General features: G+C 41.1%; 1 protein-coding gene across 1 annotated transcript in view; it reads right to left on the bottom strand.

Annotated features, from left to right (window-relative positions):
* The window catches only part of CYRIA (CYFIP related Rac1 interactor A), a 101,553-nt gene that overhangs the window by 22,518 nt on the left and 56,624 nt on the right, over positions 1 to 22,411 (bottom strand). The window contains exon 3 of the mRNA XM_069494237.1: positions 8,989 to 9,068. Coding sequence (XP_069350338.1) covers positions 8,989 to 9,058 — 70 coding nt within the window. The 5' untranslated portion in view covers positions 9,059 to 9,068. The remainder of the gene's footprint in view (positions 1 to 8,988; positions 9,069 to 22,411) is intronic.

Here is a 22,411-nt window from a genome sequence, read left to right as displayed (position 1 = left end):
TACACTAGTGAGGAGGCAAATACACACTTGCAGAAGAAAACTAGCAAACCTTGATCCCTGACAGTATCTCAGACAGTGGATGATTACATGGTACTTGGGGCTAACAGTCTGACTTCTCCATGTAGTTAATTCTAACACACTGACCAGATATTCTACACTTCCAAAATAGTGCCCATCAAGGTACAAGAGGAAGACAAAATCCAGATTTGCAAACAGACAGTAAAAGATTATGAGATAATAGAGAAATCAATCAAACATATTTAGTGAGTGCCTATTATGTGCCAATGGCAGTTCTAGGCACTTCTGGGAGATACTGAACCAAATATACAGTTCTTGTCCTCAAGGACCTTAGAAAGGTGAGGACATAATCATTCAATTCAGAAAATATTTACTGGGCACTTTTTGTAATATATGCCTGCCACAGTCACAGGTGATCATGGAGATAAAGCAATTAATAAAATAAGCCTGATGTCCTCAAGGCAAGTTAAAGTTACAATCCATCAGCAATAATGTTAATACAATAATATAAGCAAAGTCACCATGCAGTGAAAGCTAAATGGCAATGAATATATAGACATTTCCCCAGAGCAACCAATATAGGCTAAGAAGATTTCCCAGAAAAGACGACATTTAATATGGCATCACTGAAGCTATTGTATCACTCTCTCTTTGAAGTCTTTCCAGACTGGTCCTTCTCCAACTATCTCTTCTATCTTATCACAGAGCAAATCAGTTATTCTCTCCTATGAAACCTATAGCACAGGCTGTGACTCTGTTAGAGTCTAGTCACCACCACTGCATTATAGATGGTGGTTTTCACATCTGTCAGCCTAAGTAGACTATTAGCTCTGGAGCTATTCACACCACAACAAGCAGAGTGCCTGGCACATAGAATACCTTTCATGATAACCTGAAAAACTTAACCAAAAGTATTATAGTCAGGAGTTCTGTTTCTATTTAAAATGAACAGACAAAATGTAGTATATACACACAATGGAATATTTAGTCTTATAAAAAGGAAATCTTGCTGTATGTGACAACAGGGATAACCCTTGAGAGTATTACGCTAAGTGAAATAAACCAGTCACAGAAGGACACAGACTTCATCATTCCACTTATATAAAGTATCTAAAAAAGTCAAACTCAGAGAAGCAGAGAGTAGCATGGAGTTTGGGGGAGGGGGAAATGGGGATTTGCCAGTCAAGGGGTATGATGTTTCAGTTACGCAAGATGAACAAGTTATAGAGATCTACTATACACCAATGTGCCTACAGTTAAAAATACTGCATTGTACACTTAAAGATAAGAAAAGATGGTAGACCTCACGATAAATGTTCTTACAACAATTAAAAAAAAGAATAAAGAAAAACCAATCAAATATATTGTATGAACTGGTTTCAATCCTGATCAGACCAAAAAACCCTATTACTTGCTATTTTGAGAAAACAGCATTCAGCAACAAAAAAGGAACAAACTATTGATACATGTAATGACATGGTCAAATCTCAAAAACGTTATATTGGGTGATAAAAAAGATACAAAAAATATACTGTATGATTCCATTTACATCAAGTTCAATACCTTATAGATTAGCTAAATTAATCTTCTGAGGTATCAATTGGATCTATCAGTAGTGGTTTCAGGGGAGTGGAGGGTAGACTGACCGGGGGAAGTGGCATGATGAAACTTTCTGGAGTGACACAAATATCCTGTGTCTTGACAGAATGTGGCATTTGTCAAAACTGATTGCAACGTGCACTTGCATTTTAGTGCAGGTACATTATGTCTCAATAAAAGTAAATTTTAAAAAGTGGTGTAATCAGGCAAAGAAGAGAAATGGTATATTCTGGGCAAATAGAATAGTGTCAGCATTACCCAGAAGAAAAAAGAATTGGATCCTCCAAAGGAATCTTTTTTATTTTTTTAATAAGAGCTTTGTTGAGATTTAATTCATATACTATACAATTCATCGATTTAAAATGTATAATTCCATGGTTTTTAATATATTCCCAGTGCTAGGTAACCATCACCACAATAGTTTTAGAATATTTTCATTACTGTTCCCCCTACCCCCCAGCAAAAAAAAAAGACCTTGTACCCGTTACTAACTGCCACTCCCCATTTCTCTCCAACACTCTCCCCACCTCCCAGGCCTAGACAACAACTAATCTACTTTCTGGTTCTACAGATTTGCCTATTCTAGACATTTTACATACATGGAATCATACAGTAGGTAGTCTTTGTGACTGGCTTCTTTCACTTAGCACAGTGATTTCAAGGTTTATATCAGTACTTCATTTTTCATTGCTCAATAACATCCCATTGAAGGGATATACCACATTTTATTTGCCCATCCATTAGATGATGGGTATTTGGGTTGTTCCCACTTTACAGCTATTATGAATCACGCTGCTATGAACGTTCATGTGTTAAGTTTTTGTGTGGACATGTATTTTCATTTCTTTTGGGTATAAACCTAGGAGTGGAATAGCTAGGTCATATAGTAACTTTATGTATAACCTTGTGAGGAATTTCCAGACTGTTTTTCAAAGCATATGTACCATTTTACATTCACATCCTCACCAACACTTTTTATTATCTCCCTTTTTGATTAGAACAATCCTAGTGGGTGTAAAATGCTATCTCATTGTGGTTTTAATCTGTATTTTCCTCATGACTAATGATAGTGATCATCTTTTCATGTGTTTACTGGCCATTTGTTTATCTTCTTGGGAGGAATGTCTACTCAGATCCCAAATGAACCATTAATAGGTCAAATTGTTTGCTGATCGAAAAAAAGAAGAATTTCTTTGTTTTTTGGTTTTTTTTACTTTTTTTTTTTATTTCAGCTTATTATGGGGGATACAAAAGTTCAGGTTACATACGTTGTCCATGTACCGCCTTTCCCCCCAAGTCAGAGCTCCAGGCGTGTCCATTCCCCAGACAGTGTGCATTGCACTCATCATGTAGGTATATACCCATCCCCTCCTCGCACACCTCCCCTCCCCGAGTCAGCACCTTCAAGCGTGACCATTCCCCAAACGGTGCACAATGCACTCATCATGTAGGCATACACCCATCCCCTCCCCCCACCCCCCACCTCAGTCTGATATCCGATTGGTATCATTCCCAGATGTGAATTTAGGTGATGATCAGGGAAACCAATTTTCTGGTGAGTACATGTGATGCTTGTTTTCCCATTCTTGGGATACTTCACTTAATATAATGGGTTCCAACTCTCTCCAGGAGAACCAAAGAGATGTCGTATCACTGTTATTTCTTATAGCTGAGTAATACTCCATGGCATACATATACCATAATTTACTAATCCAATCCTGAATTGATGGGCATTTGGGTTGTTTCCACATCTTTGCGATTGTGAATTGTGCTGCTATAAACATTCGGGTACAGGTGTCTTTGTCACAGAATGACTTATATTCTTTTGCGTAGATGCCCAATAATGGGATTGCTAGATCGAATGGCAGGTCTATTTGAATCTGTTTAAGGTATCTCCATAATGTTTTCCACAGGGGTTGCACTAGTTTGCAGTCCCACCAGCAGTGTATTAGTGTTCCTGTCTCTCCGCATCCACGCCAACATGTGTTGTTTTAGGACTTTTTGATAAAGGCCATTCTCACTGGGGTTAAGTGATATCTCATTGTGGTTTTGATTTGCATTTCTCTGATGATTAGGGATGTTGAGCATTTTTTCATATGTTTGTTAGCCATTCTTATATCTTCTTTTGAAAAATTTCTATTCATGTCGTTTGCCCACTTCTTGATAGGGTTGTTTGATTTTTTCTTGCTGATTTTCCTGAGTTCTAAATAGATTCTTGTTATCAGTCCCTTATCTGATGTGTAGTATGTGAAATTTTTTTCCCATCTGTAGGTGGTCTGTTTATTCACATGACTGTTTCTTTGGCTGTGCAGAAGCTTTTTAATTTAATCAGGTCCCATTCATTTATTTTTGTTGTTGCTGTGGTTGCCTTAGGGGTCTTCCTCATAAATTCTTTGCCTAGGCCAATGTCTGTAAGAGTCTTTCCTACATTTTCTTCTAGAGTTCTAATCGTTTCACACCTAATAAAACCATCCTTATATAGACACCTAATCTTTGACAAAGCAGACAAAAACATACTCTGGGGACAAGAATCCCTATGCAATAAATGGTGCTGGGAGAATTGGTTAGCCAAATGTAGAAGACTGAAACAGGACCCACAGCTTTCACCTCTCACAAAAATCAAATCACGGTGGATAACAGACTTAAAGAAGAATTTCTTTGAAACAAGGTACTCTAGCATAGGTTTTAGTCTACTTGAATTTCTATCTATCTTGAAGACCTCCCACTCCAAGCTTTGGGTCTTGGAACTCAAAAAAACTGCACGGCTTAGCTCCCTGTCCTAAACACTGGGGTGAGCTAGTGCCTCACTTGGATGGGTTAGTTAAAGGTTCCCAAACTGGCTGATCATTGGAAGTACCTGGAAATGTGTGGAAAAGCAGATTCTTGGGAGTAAACCACTGAATCAGAATTTTTGGGTGAGGCTCAGGTAGCTACATAAAAAGAAGTTTCTCTAGGTGTTTTAAATGATCATTTCCATCTGGGAATCATGAGAACTACTAAACTTCTCAGGAAGACGAATGCCTGCTGCTCACGTTGGGTGCCATACGGTGGATCTGACCACGCAGTCCTGGACAGAGCTCCAGGCAGTCTGCTTCCTTACGCTGTCCCTACAACCATCACTCATGAAAGGTCAGGGACCTGCGATAATCTGTCATTCCTCCCCTGTCTCCCAGCCTCCAAAGAGGAAATGGAGACATGGTGAGGCCGTAGAGTGAGAAAAAGAAAAAAGCAGAGGGAAGAAAAACAACAATGAAAAAAAGGTGTTAAGTGGTTGTGGAGAAATGTGAGCATAAGGTGTAGAACTTGCTGCAAAGGCCAGACAAGAATTTCAATCAGATCTATGCAACAGCAAAACCTAAGGACAGATGTGTCTACTTTTGTATTATGTTTTGACCTGGCTTAATTATATCTATTTGACTCAGTTCAATTATATCCCATCACCAACTTCAAAAAGAATATTCAGCACTCAAAGTAGAGGTGCCAAATTCATTTACGCTGTTACTACACGCTGTTCAGCTTTTCTTCCTCCCTCCACCCCTTCCTCCTTAACTCTTCACACTCCAGCCTCTGCACGCAAAGCAACAAATCTTGAGTCTGTCCTCCCTGTGGCCAACTGTGATTAGGCAGCTCACTGCCCCCTTTCAAGCCTTACCCTTCCTGAGTGCTGTGCAGCACTGAATCCATCTACACTCCCTCCTCCTTGAGCGCCTGTGCTCTCCTGACTGCCTGGATTTAGCCTGCTCCACTCTGTGCCCTCAAGTGACCAGCATCTGTTACTGAAGTTCATTGGGTGCTCAATGCTCCCCGCTCTACATGGGCTAAATGCTGCATCAGCAAAGTGAGTGGAGCTCACGCCCTGCCTTCAGGAATCTCGGTCTAGTAAGGCGTCCTTCTTCCTGTCCAGTGTGGCCTCTCTCCTGGATCCTCTGGCTGCTCAAGCTCACTTTGAGCATAAGCACGCCTCTCGCTCCCATCTGCTCAGCTCTGTCTGCCCTCCAGCTTTCCCTCAGGGATGTCGGCGACTCTCTTTGGAGATGAGCCCTGATTGCGGACATCCAGCCCCGAGCTTCTCAGCCTGGCAGCCATACCTGTAACTGCCTGACCCAAGCCAGGCTTCCATGTCAGTCCCCGTTTCTCTCCAACAAGCATTTGGTGCTCTGTCTAAATCAAACCTCTTATGTTCTTCAGACATGCCCTTCCTATTCCAGTCTCTGCTTTTAATTATACTGTTGCCATCTGTTGGAAAACTCTCCCCATCTGTGCTGTAGAAAAACTACTCATTCTTTAAAGCCTATTCCAAATGCCACCTCTTGCAAGAAGACTTCTCTGATTCTTTCAGTAGTCTTCCATTTCAAGAAACTAGGTGTACACTTTTTCCTTCTCCACTCCCATGCCACACTGTGCCTCCCTGGAGTCATCTGTTCTATTTCATCTTGGACTATGTGCCTGTATTGTCCTCCACTCTAGCCTGGGTCTTCATCAGGCCGTGACTGCTCTCATTTAGCTCTGCATCCCTGATGTCGCGTGGCTTACGTGTACGGTTGTGACCCTACTCAACGTAGCCTTACTGGATGGAGCTGAAATCTGCAGGTGCATGGAGAGGTCATGACAGCCGCCCACCTTGCCGATCCTTCCAGCCCATCAGCAATGTTTCTTGAAAACCACTTTAGGAAACAGGGTTTTCAGGATCAAGAAATCAAAATCAATTCTTTTCTATGAGATGACTTAGTCTGTGGACAACTAAGATGTCCCTCTCTACTCAGGGATAGAATGATAGCTGTGGCCCCTCTAGGAGTCCGCTGGTGCTGAGCCCTTCAGGGAAGCAAAGCAGCAGGATGAGGACAGCCAAAGACAGCTGTGTTCCCTGGTCACTCCTGTGTGACGTCAACCCAATTATTTACCTTCTCAGAGTCTCAGCAGAATAAAGGTGATCGTCTCCTTAGAATCAATGAGGAAATAAACACGATTTTATACATTTTTATTTATTTATTTGAATTTATTTATTTATTTAGAGATAGAGTCCCAGGCTGGAGTGCAGTGGTGGTGTGATCACAGCTCACTGCAACCTCACACTCCTGGGCTCAAGCAATTCTCCTGCCTTAGCCTCCCCAGTAGCTGGGACTATGGGCACATGCCACCACACCTCGCTGATTTTTTAAAAAAATTTTTTTAGAGATGGGCTCTCACTATGTTGCCCAGGCTGGTCTTGAACTTTTGCACTCAAGTGATCTTGCTGCCTCTGCTTCCTGAGTTTCTTGGATTACAGACGTGAGCCACCATACCTGGCAGTTTTTATAAATTTATGGTTTTGTGTTTTCCTTAAATATTACAGCTCTAGCCCTAGTAATGAGCCATCAGATATGGGAATTCAGTCCTCACTTCCTCCTGGAGAAGAAATTATAATATATCGACCAATGAAATTTTTATACCATAAACTATCATCACAATTCAAGATTTCTAAGTGCTTTATTTAGCCACCATGACCTTTCTTTAAATAAAATGTTAAGAAAATGTCCAAAGTATAAGACTGAGCAGGCCAGAATGCTTTGGTCACAAGGGGAAAGGAATAGAGGCCCCTTTCCACCCATCCCTGACTGCCATAGTGGTGGGGGATGGATCCCAAGGCATAGCCTCAGACATCTGGAACCCCGGAGAACACCAGTTGAAAACTACTGTTTTAAATCCCTGCAAATTTTACTTTTATCACTTTAAAGGCTTTTTAAGATTAGACCTGACCAAGAACTCAACACTGGTCTTTGTGGAAGCATGGAAAGCCAAGTATCCAAGAACAGCTTGCTTAATAGGCAAGTGGACTCCCTGAACTCTGGGAGGCACCTGTGAGCACGCACAGGTATGTATGGGATTCAGCGTTCCCAGAAGGAACAAGCATGGAACTCTCTTAGGTGCTTACATCCCCCCACACTTGTGAATGAGTGGGATATTTTACCACTATTTTGGCCTTTGTACGTGCTGAATGCAACAATGTAAAATGCATGAGACAAGAAATGGAAGGGAGCAATGAAAAATGTAAATAGTAAAATAATGGTTTACCACTATAGACAATTTATTTTGTAAAAAACTTTTAAAGTTATTAATAAATCATTCTTTTAAAAACAACTATATATGCACACACATACATATATATACACACACACATATATATGTATATTTTAGAGGAGTAGCAAAAGTTAAACCAGTAAAAAAGCCCATTTCTTTTAAAATATCAAATCAATCTGGCTATAGCTGCACCCCTTACCAAACCAAAGCAAGCCAAGCCAAACAGCAGCAGTAGCAACAACAACATAGCCCACTGAGTTAAATCCAAAGTGAGGCATCTTTCATTGAACATAATCTAGAGTAAATCTTTTTCAGAACATATGAGCCTTGGGGACACCTTTATTTTTCAAGTAGCTATTTTAAACACACCTAGGACACTAAAAAGATACACCTAGGGAACTTTCACCTTTCAGTCTGGTGCATCTTGGAAGGGTCTTCTAGGATTTACTTAGCAAATCTGTTAGAAGGTTTAATCTATATGTAACGAAGTTCTAACTATTATTTTTAATATAGGTAAAATACTTGGAAAATTAAAGTTGAAAGCAGATTAAAGGGTGCAACAGATGGTGAATACTGGGGAAAAGGGCATTTAACTGTGCTTGCTTTGTGCAATTATGTTAATAATAAAAAACGGAAATACAAAAGTGAAGGTGGAAACATAAGCTTAGTTTGATTAGACATGAATGTACCACTGATTTGTAAATATATTTAATCAATAAATAAGAAACAATTTTTGGGCTTATTCAGTCATGATTCCAAAGCAATTTTACCTGAAAAAAAATATTACAGTTTTTGATAAAAGAAACATAACATTTTGGATAACAGGGGTATATCTCAAAATCCTAAAATGGTTCATACAGTTAAATAATATATATAGAAGAAATGGAAATGACTAAAAAAAAATCTGTAAGCCTTATTTCTGTTATTAATCATTTTTCTTTCATATATAGTGATATTTGTTTTATATTAATCTGCATAAATTACTGTGCTTACTAGTTTCATTTGGAATATGAAACAATAATTCATGAAAGTTTTTAGGAAAAATACACAATGATTTATGCTAGGCCTACAAAAGCTGATCACTTCTAAAATCAAAGAAAATCACAAATACATTAAAAAGATGTTCCATTATGTTTCTAAAACAATAGAAAAAATAAAGAAAGAAAATGACATTAGAAATAATCTCAGAAAGAAATGCACAGTGGCATTTGGATACGGTTTAAGTATCATATAAAATCTTTAGAACTTCCTTATCAATAAGCCATAAAGAATGTGAAAAGTTTCCATTATTATGTTATAATTTTTGGCACTTACTTTCAAAATCCAGGAAAAAATGTGGATAGTTTTCAATTTCTCTGGTAAGGACTTTGAGCAGGTTTCCCATCCCAGCAAACCTAGGAAAGACAACACAAAACCAAATGTCATTAGCAATATAAAAAATAGACTTACATGAAACCACTGGAATCCATATAGCTACCTCTGAAGACCAGAAAGAAAGCATCTCCATCCCAGAGGATGAGTAATAACACTGCAACTCATTTCTGAATTTGTGGCAGATTAATATCCTTGAGGCACTGGGTCTCTAAAACCTAGGGACATCTCACCTAAACCATACAAAGTATGACAACGATGAAAGTGTGTAAGCTTTCCATTGACGTGGAACATATAATGCCAATAAACAAAGACAACACAGTGGGCATTATTAAAATATCTGTCCAGAAAGGTAAGTTTCTAAAAGCTCATGAGGAAGAGAGTTTAGACAACACACATTTACAGTTGCAGGGACTCCTTTTAACATGTATAGGACGACCAATTTTTCAGAGGTCTGGCTCACAGGCAAGTTAGAGGCTCTTCTAATTTAGCATTTCAGTGGTAATGAGATTGAGTAGTTGATGAAGCATAAAAATGAAAAGGCATAATATCCAAAAAGTTACTCTCAATGAAACTGCAGCCTAAGACATTTATTTGCAAAGGTGAGTCAAATCAAAGAGAAATATAAATTAGTTACATATTTGTAGTCTCAACCTAAAAAAAAAAGAGTAGCTAAAATGTAGATTTTTTTTTAAGTAAACAGCAAAATTTCTACTGCTCTCAGCTCTAGACATTAAACTATCTTCTTAGAGAAGTCACTCATCTACTAATTCATTCAATATGTGCTTATGGAACAGCAATTAGATGTCGGGCACTGTGCTTTTGGGAAGGCATTCCTCTAAGTCTGTTATACATGAACTCTTGTGACTCAGGTACCTCGGCTTGTGAAGGACCAATTTGAAAAGTCACTGGACCAGTGCAAGGGAACTGCAGGGCTGTAATTCTCTATGCATAGAGCTTCCAACAGTTTTTATGTTGATACATTGAGTTTTTAAAAATATACTACTCTAAGAAAGATGTGGTGAGAGAACAAGGATGACTCTGTGCACGAGAGTATGTAGCAAGTGGCGGAATCTGGTCTCCGAATCCTGCGCTGAGAAGACACTCCTACATTGGCAGATATGCTCATGATATAACTCACTAATGGAAAACCAGAGAAGAGACTGCTTAAGGAGTCTATCCCACAGCAGAATGCCTGCGTCTAATCCCAGCTGTTTCCTGCTACCTGTTATCCAGGACAAGCAACTTCATCTCTGTAAGCCTCAGTTTCCTCACCTGTAAAATGAACTTCTAAAAAGTATCTGTTTAATCAAGTTGTGAGAATGAATGAGATAAAAATGTAAAATGCTTACCGCAGCACTTACCGGAAGTGTCAAGAAATGTTACGTGCTCTTACTGTTGATGATGGTGGTGACAGCTACCACCACCATCATCGTCATCATGATTATCCTGGCAGCCTTCAAATACTCAATTAGGATTAGCTTTTGGAAGATGGATTAGATAGGCTGTATGTGGCTCTGGGAAAGATAACTAAGACCAATGGAGAAATAACAAGGAAGAATTTTCTAACCACTGGAGTTGTCTGAATATTGAGTGGTTTTCCTTGTGACTTAATGAGCTTTCTCTCACTGGTGATGTCAAAGTAGAAATATGCTATATCAGCACTTAACAATGTTATAAAAATGAGTTATGTGTTGGGCAGAAGATTGGACTAGATACTTCTTAGACATGTCCCACCTTGAGGTATATGAATATTTTTAGACACGCACACACACACAAATGGGGGACAAACACCATATTTTCTCTTCCAAAAGAATCTTCTCTGTCCCTTTTGTCATTTTTCCTTTTCTTCCCTGCCTTTATGTATATTTCCTTTTAAGATAAAAGATATTTTTGAGCAAAGCCCTGTTTGAGGTATGTTCTGCCAAATTAAACCTCTTGGACATGGTATAGTCGGCCCCTGCCACTGGGCAGCACCCACAGACCCTCCTGGGTCTCTAGGAAAGAATCTGTTTCCAGCCAGATGAACTGGTCCAGCTGAGACCTGGAGGCACATCTTGTAGGCAGATGATTTTACTGTTTAATAGTGGCCCTGACTCTCATAAAAAGTGCCTTACTGGAAGTTAAATATTCTTAATTTCCACAGTTTTGTGCTATGAATGTGTCACAAGAGACCCGCATGGATTCAGCCTCCTCCTAAAATTCTGTCTTGTATGTGATTTTACTGACAGAGTACCTGGGTGAAAAACATGCCAAGCCTTTGAAATTCATAACAAACTAAAATAAATGTACATGGAAATACATCCAAATATTAGCTGTAGAATGTGATCTCTTCAAAAGGTTATCTGAGTCTGCTGGCTGATATGGTCAAGTATTTTGGAACATCATTCTAACACCAACCAAGGTCCACTACTTGGAACTTGCAGGATTCTAGATAAGTCACTTCTCAAACAGGAACATCTGGAATAATGACTATGGGACATCATGTGTAATGACAGTATTAGAGTTCAAGTCTAGTCCTATGGAACCTAGAAAATGTGTTTCAAACTCAATACAGCCTCCCTGAATTAGTACAGAGATATTTAATCTCATCTTCTTCATGGCAGAAAAACTTGAAAGCCTTCTCCAAGGTCAATAAAAATTATGGGAGTATCTTCTGGTCTAGGGAAGTCTGCAAAGTGACTTGGTACATCATCGCACAGAAGGCCACCAAATAGAGATCATGGTTATTTTTAACTGGACCCAGAGTTCCACTTGGAAAGGTCCTTCACCCATATTCTTCAAGACACAGACTCTCCAATCTTTTCAAGCAGCTCCTAAACGAACACAAAACAAATTGCCATGTACCATAGTACTTGTGAGATGGCTTAGCTAATTAATAGAGATTATCTTTTATTATTTTATCTCATTCAATAAAAGAATGTCAGATAAGTTATTATACACTACTAGAGAATGCAAATACATAATGGAAGTGGGGGGAATAGAACAGCAAGACCACAGTAGACAGGCAAGAAGTGCAGGAGTTACAGGCCACCCAGGCCAGAGACGGCGCATCGGTGTGGAGCTGAGCTTCTGGATGCCAAAGCGAAGGAGAAAAAAACGGTCCCTTTCAAAATTTGGTGTTCAGAAAATAAAAAGGAAAAAGGAAACATGGCTGAGAGAGTGAATACAAAGGAAAACCTTCCCTGGCTAAGAGGAGAGGATGCTCCGCAGAGGAAGTCACATCTGAGGACGAGCTGAGTCTCAGAGCTCCCGTGGGCAAAGCAGTGGCTTCACAGTGAAACGGGTGGCAGGGCAGCCTGGCTGGGCGTGTCCTCTGGAAAGCTGGGAACTCTGGTTTCCACATTCTACTCAGGAATTCCATGGCTGCATGCCTAATGTAGCTGCCACGCCTGTCTCATCGGATGCCAGCTACTTGCCACTTTTCCCTATAGTGTGGGAGCTTATATCATAGGGCCATGTCAATCCAGCGGGAGCTCTGAGCCTTAACTCAGAGGACCTTAACTTGAGTCTCTTAAAATGATGTTAATTCTTGGCACTTTCCATAGGTAAGGAAGCTGCTTATGTAAGTTCAGGGCATAGGAAAGGTCTTTCTGACAATAAAAGGGAAGAAGGAGAATGATTTGAAGAAGAGAAGTATATCAAAAAACACAGATGCAAAAATACTAAAATATTAGAAATAGAATCCATAAAGGAGGATGATAACAGGTATTCCAGGCATAAAACAGTTCAAGCAGTAATTTGTAGAGCATTATTATTTGTAGAGTTCATTATTTAAAACTAGTATATTATTTATATTGTAAAGTTTAAGCTTAATTTACACACATACACACACACACACACACACACAGACTTCCTCGGCATATTCAGAGGTCATTTCTAAAGTGAAGTCCTCCTGGGACATGATGTAGCTCCACTGGTGCATGTGATGGTTCCAACATCTAAATTCCTTCGTGCAGGGAGAACAAGGTAGGGGCAGGGCAAGGACAGAGAGTACAGGTCGAGTACTCCAAATCCCAAAACCTGAAATCTGAAATGCTCCAAAATCTCAAACTTTTTGAGCATGAATATGCCACTCAAAGAAGTGCATGCAAAGGTTTTTGGATTTGGGATGCTTAACCACTAAATATAATGCAAATATTCCAAAATCTGAAAAAAATCTGAAATCTGAAACACTTCTGGTCCGAAGCATTTTGGATATAAGATACTCAACTTGTACAAGGTCTTGGCTACCAGAAGAGACAGGAAAGGACACACCAGTTGGATATGTAGTTGTGAAGGGATGGGGCCCCAGAAATAGACTCTCTGAGTCCCTTACTTAGGATGTTCTCTGCTTTGAAAAATGGCACTGGAAGGCCATCCTCCTTGCATCCATGACCACTCTGGGCGAACTCTGATTCTTAAAGGCACCAGTTTTCCATGCCTGGATTTTCCACGACTCTGCTCCTTCTCCACCAAAGTGAAGGTGGGTGGGTCACTGGGTCCTGGGCATGATGGCTTCAGCTCCTAGCTGGGCCTATTTTCCCATGGCATTGCAAGCTAGGACTGACTTATAAAAATTAAGACAGTTTTGAGAATCTGAAGCACAGAGTAGAGGTCAAAATAACAATATGGTCAACTGATGCTTTCAAAAGATGCATAGTATAAGTAGTAAATGAATAAGATCATAGAGAAAAGTGTTTGAAAGAGCCTCACAAATGTAAGGCACCATCTAACTGCCCCGTTATTCTAGAGCAAGTCATTGTAACTGTGAGTCTGGGGTTCCTTATCTGCAAAACGGTAACATTACAGCATCTTCTGCATGGAACTCTTGCAATGACTAACTGAATGAGTGTGAAAGCACTGTGTATACTATAAAATGCTGTGCAAATATTAGCTATAATTATTCAACATTACAACTCATCTTATGGTTTCAGATAGGCAGGACATCAAATAAATGTATGCAACATCTCAACATCTCCAGAATCACATGACTTGCATTTTTCTTTATCTTTCAGGTTTGGTCTCCCAAGATCCATGATCATTTATGTACATCTCTTTCACATTGAGTTATAATCAGGCAAATGCCTATGGGTATTAATAGTTAAAGAGATTTTTCTACATGCAAAACACTGTATTTTAGATACATTTTCTTATTTCATATTCAAAATATACCTGGGGGAGGATTTTTTTAGGCATTAGAAAACTTAAAATTAAGCATAGAAGCTGATTGAAAAAAATATAAGTTCTTATGAAAGAAAACTAAATTTTCAAAAGAACAATACTTATATAATTCTGTGATAATTAGAGACTGGGGTCTTCAGACAGTTCTATATAAATACCCATTTTCAATGCAAAATTCCCAAGCATGAACTATTGCTTTTGAAAATATTAATGGCAAGCCCACTCTTTGAGTAAATGCTCAACGTGACCATCAAAGATTTTAATTTTTAACCAAACAGTTGTGTTCTGTTTACTGCATTTCGTAAATACAGCATAAAGTCTAAGGAAAACACAAATATCTAATGAAGAAAACCCAACGTGGCTCATAAAATATTAATACCTCTATTGAAAAGAAATAAAATGCCAAAGAGCAAAGGGTTAACGCAAGATTTGCCAGTGTTGTAAACAAAAGGGGACTTGGGATCACCGCCCACTCTGGTCCCAGGAGATCTGGTTCACTTTCCTCAACACCGACTCTCTTAGTGACAGGGACCTACCAGAATAAAAGGACAAAGCAATGCCTATCCCAGAAAAAGGTAATCCCATAATAGTTTAGTAGCAAGTTTCTTCTTCTTCTTTTGGTTTTCCCACAAAAATGCCATGCTTAACAACTGCCCTAAGAGAATGAATTAATCACTCCTTGTACACCCGCAATACACAAGGTACTTGTGAGCAGAGGGTACAGTGAGGGAAGCCATGCCTGAGTGCTCAGGTGATGCACATTCTATTTAGGGAGACAGCGCATCTTTAATGAAACCATGTCATCCATCTAAAAGTACATAACACATTCCTGATAAACAGTAAGTGCTCAAAGATGTTAACTGAATGTGAAAGAAACAGTAAGTACCTGGTACATGTTAAGTACCAATCAGAGTGAGTATAGTTATTATTCATACCTATGGGAGAAATAACAACATCAGCGTTTTATTGAGTGCCCACTGTGTGCCTGGCAGCTTTCACACACTTTATTTCATTCGAAACTTACAGCAACCTTCAGGTAGCTGTAACTATTATATCTTCACATCAATTGGGGGAACAAAAGAGGCTCAAAATGGCTAAACAACTTTCCAAAGGCTGCAAGAGAATAAAAGATGGAGTCACATTTGACTTTGAAAGTCTGTGAATCCAAAGTCTGTGTTCTTTTCCGCACAGAAGGAGACCTAGGGCTCCAGACCCCTAGAAGGTCCCTGCGTGGGGACTTCAGAGAACGCATGGTCCGCCGAGAGCTCATGCAGGATGTTGTACTGTTGAATGCAGATGCTTATTTTTCTGGGGAGAGTCTACAGCTTCCATTAGATTCCAAAGGGGCTTGCTCTCCACTGGTGCACGTACAGGGAGGGAGAGGTGGTTCTCCAGGGATTGAGAGAAGAAAGAAAACCATGTGAGGTGAAGATTTCTGGAAAAGTTTGCTTCATGGAAGAAGTGGGCTACTGCCCAGACCTGAAGAATACTTTGGATTTGGGTTGGCTGAGAGAAGCTCTCCAGCTGGGGGGAGGTTAGGAATGTGAAGGGAACAAAAGGTACAAGTTGGGTGACTCATGGAGTCCTTCACAAACAGAAGACTTATTCCTCAAGATTCATTTACTACACTAGTATTTTGAAGTGGGTCCTTTAATTTTTTTTCCCCAAATAGTCTAGAAGAAGGGTGTTTCTCTAGTCACTGTAGGAGTGGTGGCTCTGCCTCTATAGGCCGCCTGCATGTCCTTGCCAAGGGAGGCACTCATGGTCCAGGGGTGACAGTTTTGGATGTGCACATGGTCTTTCCTATGATCACTTTCCTGGCTCTCAGCTCAAAACCACTTCTACGGGAGGTGGCTCCAAGGCCACTCAGTGGGAAACAGTGACTCTCTTAAAGGAATAATTAACTGTAACATTTCCACTTTCAAAAAAGGGGAGAGAATTAATACACACACGCTTTTTTCCCCTGTTTGGAACTCTATTTTTGTTTAGAAAGAAAGAGATTAAATGATATTTGCCTTCCCAGAGTTAAAAAACAAGTGAAATAAAGCAGGGCTTGTTTTGAAAAGATATGACCATCATTTATGGAGAAATTTTTTTTCTGTAATCAAGGTACAACAAACAACAAAGGCCCGGGATGCAGAGCAATGTGAATGTTGGCCTTTGCCTGTGTCCATCAGAATTTCAATGCTCAGTTTTCATGATTGGCCCCTAGAAGATTTCTTTTTTGGCTATGACTATTTGAAAGAACAATTCCTAAGCCAACACCACTTTTTATCAATAAAGAACAGAAGGTAAGAAAATAAATAAATAAATACATAGATAAATAAATAAAACAGCAGCCCCACCAGGGTTTATTTTCTAATATTTTTCCTTAAGATCTAAGATGCTAGTATTTGTCTTAGGCCTTAAGTTTTCTTAGCATTTTAAATGAACCAACATAACCTTCCAGAATCTACAATATTTAGTAACTCTGGTGATAGGACTTAAAAAAAATCAAAGACTCACATTACCTATAACTCATTGTTTCAGGAATTAAGAAGTCCTGACAGATACAATTATTTTTGGCAACACACCATATAAACCACAGAATGATCATGACATTCATTTTACAGATTTTACAGATAAGAACTCCACAACACAGGTGTATTCAGTTTCTTCCCAAGATCTTCCAGATGGGTCCTGGTAGTTAGTCCCACTATACCCCTAAATTTCGTCAGAATACACTCCACATTAGAACTGGGCTCATCTTTTTAAATCCCTTATTGTACAAGAAAAGACTTGCCAAGGACCCACAGCACATTAGGGCCAAAGAAGGGACTAGAATAGAGATGTGTGGCTCTCAATCTCGCACTCTGTCCACTACCACAAGAAGCAAGTGGGACGTCAACTCCATTTTAAGACATAAAAATGCAAGGTGAATTGCTGTCAGTAGGGGTTTCTGCTCCCTGTTGGAAGGGTCTCGCTACGTTGAACTCAGAATTCCCACTGCTCCCTGAGGGGGACACCCTCACAGGTGGGTCGGAACCATCTTGCACACTTCTCTCCCTCCCCACCTGGAATCTCCTGCGCCCCCTTTACCCTTCTGTTCCATGCCAACCAAATAAAACCCACTCTCTTGAGTGAGCTGCTCTTTTCTGTCACCTAACACGCTGTTTGCCATGTGACAATGCAAACCATAATTACATACACTTTCTCCTGTCTCTCTCAGAACAAGGTCTCCTTGAGCAGGGCTGTATTTTACACCTCGCTGTATTCCTAGCACTCGGAGCCAGGCCCGGCATGGAGAAAGCACCGGAAAAGAAAGTCATTAGGATTGTTCTGCCCAGTGGTTCTCAAGCATCAGCCCCTCTAATGCAAAATGAGAAAAATACAGCCTATGTCAAGAGCCTTTGGGAAAGCTAGTTATTCAAACATTTCTATGTTGCAGTGTGTTTTTATTTATCTTACAAAATGATGGTGATAGCTGTATTCTAAACTCACAAAGTTTATTGTGAAATTTTATCAGTTTATAACATCTAGAAGCCAAGGAACTACTTGCTTAGTCAGCGACTTGCCCAGGGTTGGGAGCTGAGCTACAAGTGCGACCTGGTCTCTTCAGGCCTGGGCCAGCGCCTTCAGGGGCACCAGCTACCTGCTCACTTGGTGTCCCCAGAATTCTCACCTCCTGCCTACAAGGGAGCCCCAAGATTTTCCCATGAGAGGGGAGGAAAGCAGTCCAGTGCTGGCTTTAGCAATGTTTCTGGGATCGGTGTGATTTTAGGAAGGTGGTTATGACAATCTACCTTTCAAGCTGATCAACAAGGTTCAGCATTGGAGAAACCCTGACGGGCGGCCAGGATGGCCACCTCTGTCAGAGACACCAGCGGCTTCCAGACTCCCCATGCTCTGCAAACCGGCAACAGCGCTGGCTTCTCCCATGCTCCGTCACATGGCATCGAGGGGGTGGCCCTGAGGCATCCAGTATCCAGACACACTTTCTCCCGGTAACCGCAGAGCCCCTTATACGACATTTATACTACCTGACTGTTTTGAATTACAAGAAAAAACAAAAAGCTACTGGCTTCCAGTTAGCCATCAACCTATTATATATCAGATACAAAACACGTGGTGTTAAAAATATTAATAGTTCTCAACTAAAGCAAAAGTACATTTCTTAAATGATATAAGCAACTGCTTTTATGGGGGTAAAAATGTACTAGTGGAATGAAGTAGCTCAGCTTATAAGTTCCAGGAGCCTGAATTTGCTGAACAAGGTTAGCAGTTTTTGGTAGCTGGGCTGAGCCATAATCCCCTGCTCCATCTGCCATTTCTGCAATGAAGTCATGAGGATTTCTGTTCCGTTGTCGAACGTGTTGCCAAGAATCCAACAGATGATTTCATTCCACGATGAAGGAGGAAAACTGAAGTGGAGTGAGTCTATTAAGCACTTTCATCTGACAATAAAAATGAGTTAATGGCTAAAATGTGTTTTCAAAACGTTTTAACACTACAAGTAATGGCACTCAAATGGGAAAATGCCTTGAATATTCTCATCGATCATTAATACCATGGTGTCCCTCAAAAGGGCTTGGCATTCCCTATGGAACACAAGCTGCTAGAGTCCAGTTGTAAGGCAATCCATGGGAATTCTCAAAAAAAAAAAAAAAAAAAAGCCAAGAGACCATTATGGAATTGAACAATTAAGTACAGGTTTAAAATAGCTCCTTCAGTATCTCAGTTCAGTTTTCTAAAATAGACTATTACCTCATCATAGCTAATTTTCCCATAAACATCAATATCACAGCAGCAAAAGGTATCCAAGAAATTAGATTCTTTTTTAGGGAACGCAAGTCAGTGTGTTCCCCCAATCTCACACGCCAGTGAATATGGAAGCAATCAAACTGGGGCTTAGCTCTGGCCCAGCCCTGCGCTGGGAAGTCATTAGTGGATTTGTTCCCTGTCACTTGTGAAATCAAGAACATGCTTATGAGCAAACTGCTTGGTGAGTCTGCTTCTCACCTAGGAGGCTGACGGTCTCAGCCCACCCAGGCGACTTCTGCCCAGTTTCAAAGGGAAAGAGACCCCAGGGACACGCTTGCTTGTCTTGGAAATGACGTTCACTATTGTGTAATGTCGGGCAAGCGGTCCCACCTCTCTTGGATGGCTAACTTCAGTCTAGAAAATGAAAGGGAACGCCTAAGAAGTTGCCTCAAATTTGGGCTGCTCTGACAGTCAGTGAATTAGATTAACAGACTGTCAGTTCTCTTGGACTGTAAACCTCTGAGTTCTCCAGAATTCTTTCTCGGGTATTTAAATAAACAACAGCCAGGACCTCTTGCTCAGACAGCGGGGCTGCAGGCAGCGGCTTGCCACGTGCACAGTTGATCAAGCCCTCCTCCCTGAGACGCTTGGGATCTGTTTCCTTGCTCGTTCTCATCTCCCTGCGTGCTCCTCCTTATGTTTCTACTTTCTCCACCTGACTTTTACCTGCTGGTCTCTGTGTTCCTTCTTCACGCCATTTCTCGCCCTCTCTGCTGAGACCCTCCTGAGTCCAACATCCACCCATATGCTGATGACTTCCCAACCTTTGGCCCCACACCTCTGTCCCCAGCTCCAGGACCATAAATCTAGGTGAAGATCCCATGAGTGCAGCAACCCTCACTTTCTGCCCTCCCCAAATATCCTCCTCCTCCCTAGTCCAACGAAAAGCACCATCATCCAATTGCATAAGCCCAAAACCCGAGCATCATGTGAGGTTTCTCCACCTGCCTCTCCCCTTAGATCTTCTCCCACCAAACTCTCAGTTTAGCTTTCCACACCTCCCCTGGGTCCCCTCCTCTTCCCGTGGGCCTTCCTCTTAGTGCCATTGGTCCTGATCACTTCCAGTCCATACCTTCATCTCTCCCTCTCCCCTCCCCCCACTCTGACACTGGATACTTTAGGCCCTCATATCATTCATCAGCCTCTGAACATGCTACAGAGAATGTCTCATATAAAATAAATGCTGGTGAATTAAATCTCTTCCATTCTGTTATCATCCAGTGGAAACAAAAAAGAAAAAAGAAGTGTGCTCTTTATGTCTGCCTGGCTTGGATTCTACCTGCAACTGCATCGTGTATTTGTTCTTGAAGTTTCTCTGCCTCCATAGTTCTCCGTCAGGCGGTAAAATACAACCCAGCAGGCCAAGGCACAGGGAGGTGAGGTGCTATTGAAAAGTCCTCCTAGGAAGTGAAAGCCCCTGAAGAATTCGATATCCCCAGGGCCATGGATTGACTTGGTTTCTAAATCAAGGTTTTCAGGTGCTGAGTTTTCTTAAATTGGGGCCCACCAGGGTACCTAAGTAAGCTTTGGAATTACATGTCAAAACATCAAGGGAATTAGATCCTAGGTCAAATTTATTTGGGGGCTGGGGGATGTCAAAAATTATATAAGCACAAAAAATAATAATCCAACAAAAGCCAGTTCACATGCCGAAAACCTGAAGGATCTGAGGCCAAGGGAGGTTGGCATGCTCTGTGAAATCTCGAGCATCAAGAATGTCCAAAGTGCCAACACCTCACCTGAAGTCTCAGAGACATGTGTGGTTCTGCCTTTGTTTTTAGTTTCTGAAAGGCACAATTGCCTTGATTTCAAGGTACTCTTCACTGCAAACAAAACTCATATCCTAAAACAAAAGCCCTGGCTTGAACCCCAAGCAAGCTGTGAAGACCATCAACCTGCGGCTGGGACGAGAAAGGTGGGCGGGTTTGTCATGCAGGGGGTGGGGGTGCTGCAGCCGAGACAGAATAGGGGAGGGCAGGAGGACATGGAGTCTGCTGGTAGAAGACAGGCATGTTTAGCATAGACACTTCCTAAGCTGGTTGCAAAATAAAGGTGAGTAAAATTTTTTACTTGGTATCCCAGGCTGTAAAACCTGGTCCAAGGCTCTCGTTTCAAGTTTCAGTCCCTCTGGTGAAGGTCCTCTGAGCACCGTGTACGTGAGTCACACCAGAACATGGACAGTGCCAAGGGCTCTCGCCTGCTTCTTGCTTCCAGGTTTTCCCTCATGCTGTTTCTTTTGCCGGGAACACCTTTTCCCTCTGCCTGTGGGTGTCCTGTCTGTCTTTCAACCAAATCAAGCGGCATTTCCTCCCAGTATCCCCCTTGCTTGCTGCGCATCCCTTCAAGGGCTGTGTCTGGCTCACTTTCATTGTGTTGCCATTTCAACCACCCTTCCTCACTCCTCTCCATGCAGGCACTACGCACAGGCCGGGCACATCGCACTTTTCGTTTATGGCCACTGAAATGGGCTGCAACTGCTGGAGGAGCAGTCACTGCATAGACGTAGACGTCGCTACTGAGCAGAGAAGACAGTCGTTGGTATGAGGAACAGGCCAGAGGAAAATAAGCATTTCCCAAAATATAAACATTTTGGGGTGCTTTGACCCTTTTGTTTTAGGATCACAGACTACTCTGAGAATCTGATAAAAACTGGCTTTTTCAGGAAAATGCACACATGTATGATCAATACGCTGAATCCCAAGAACAGAAACCCCCCACCTATTTTAAAATCACAAATTTCAGTTTATAGATGGCCAAGCAGCAAAGGAAGGCGTTTCCAAGTGTGTGGACCTGGGACTAAGCCACCCTGGAAAGGAAAGGGAATCATTTAGTGGAAACGACATGAGCTTTGGAGACCTTGGGAGAGTCATTCTACTCTTTGAATCTGAGTTTTGCTTGTTGGTAAAATGCAAATCAAAATACTTCTTTTTAGTGTTGTTATTAAGTAAGATAATGTAGGTAAAGTACTTGGTGTAGTATCTGGCATGCTATAGCTACCCCCCCCCCACACACACAACAAATAGTAGTTATCTGCACTCCCTGCCTTGCATCTAAAAGATTGCAACCACAAAGCAAATAAGCTACTTCCCTTTTAGCAATAAATTCTGCACTGTTCTGGAGTGGACTCAGACCACCGCCTCAGTGAAGAGGTAAGCTGGGTGCTGAACGGCTGCTGTGGGTTCATTCGCATGGCTATTAATCATACAAGAGCCCATTTATGACAAACACAGGTCACTCCCTTTGCATGACAAGGCGCATGGGTCCACAGAGCCCCATTATCCAAAAAAAACAGAGCATTGTGGGCGACGCGGGCGAAGCCGAGTGCACACACACAAGCGGACATTGTAAGGCTGTTTGCACAACCCCGCCGTGCTCCTCGCGGATTTCCTGCCAAGGAGACATT

Source organism: Eulemur rufifrons, chromosome 19 (assembly GCF_041146395.1).
Source record: "Eulemur rufifrons isolate Redbay chromosome 19, OSU_ERuf_1, whole genome shotgun sequence".
NCBI lineage: Eukaryota > Metazoa > Chordata > Mammalia > Primates > Lemuridae > Eulemur > Eulemur rufifrons.
The sequence above is the reverse complement of the archived record's forward strand: the minus strand, read 5'-3'. Positions and strand labels throughout refer to the sequence as shown.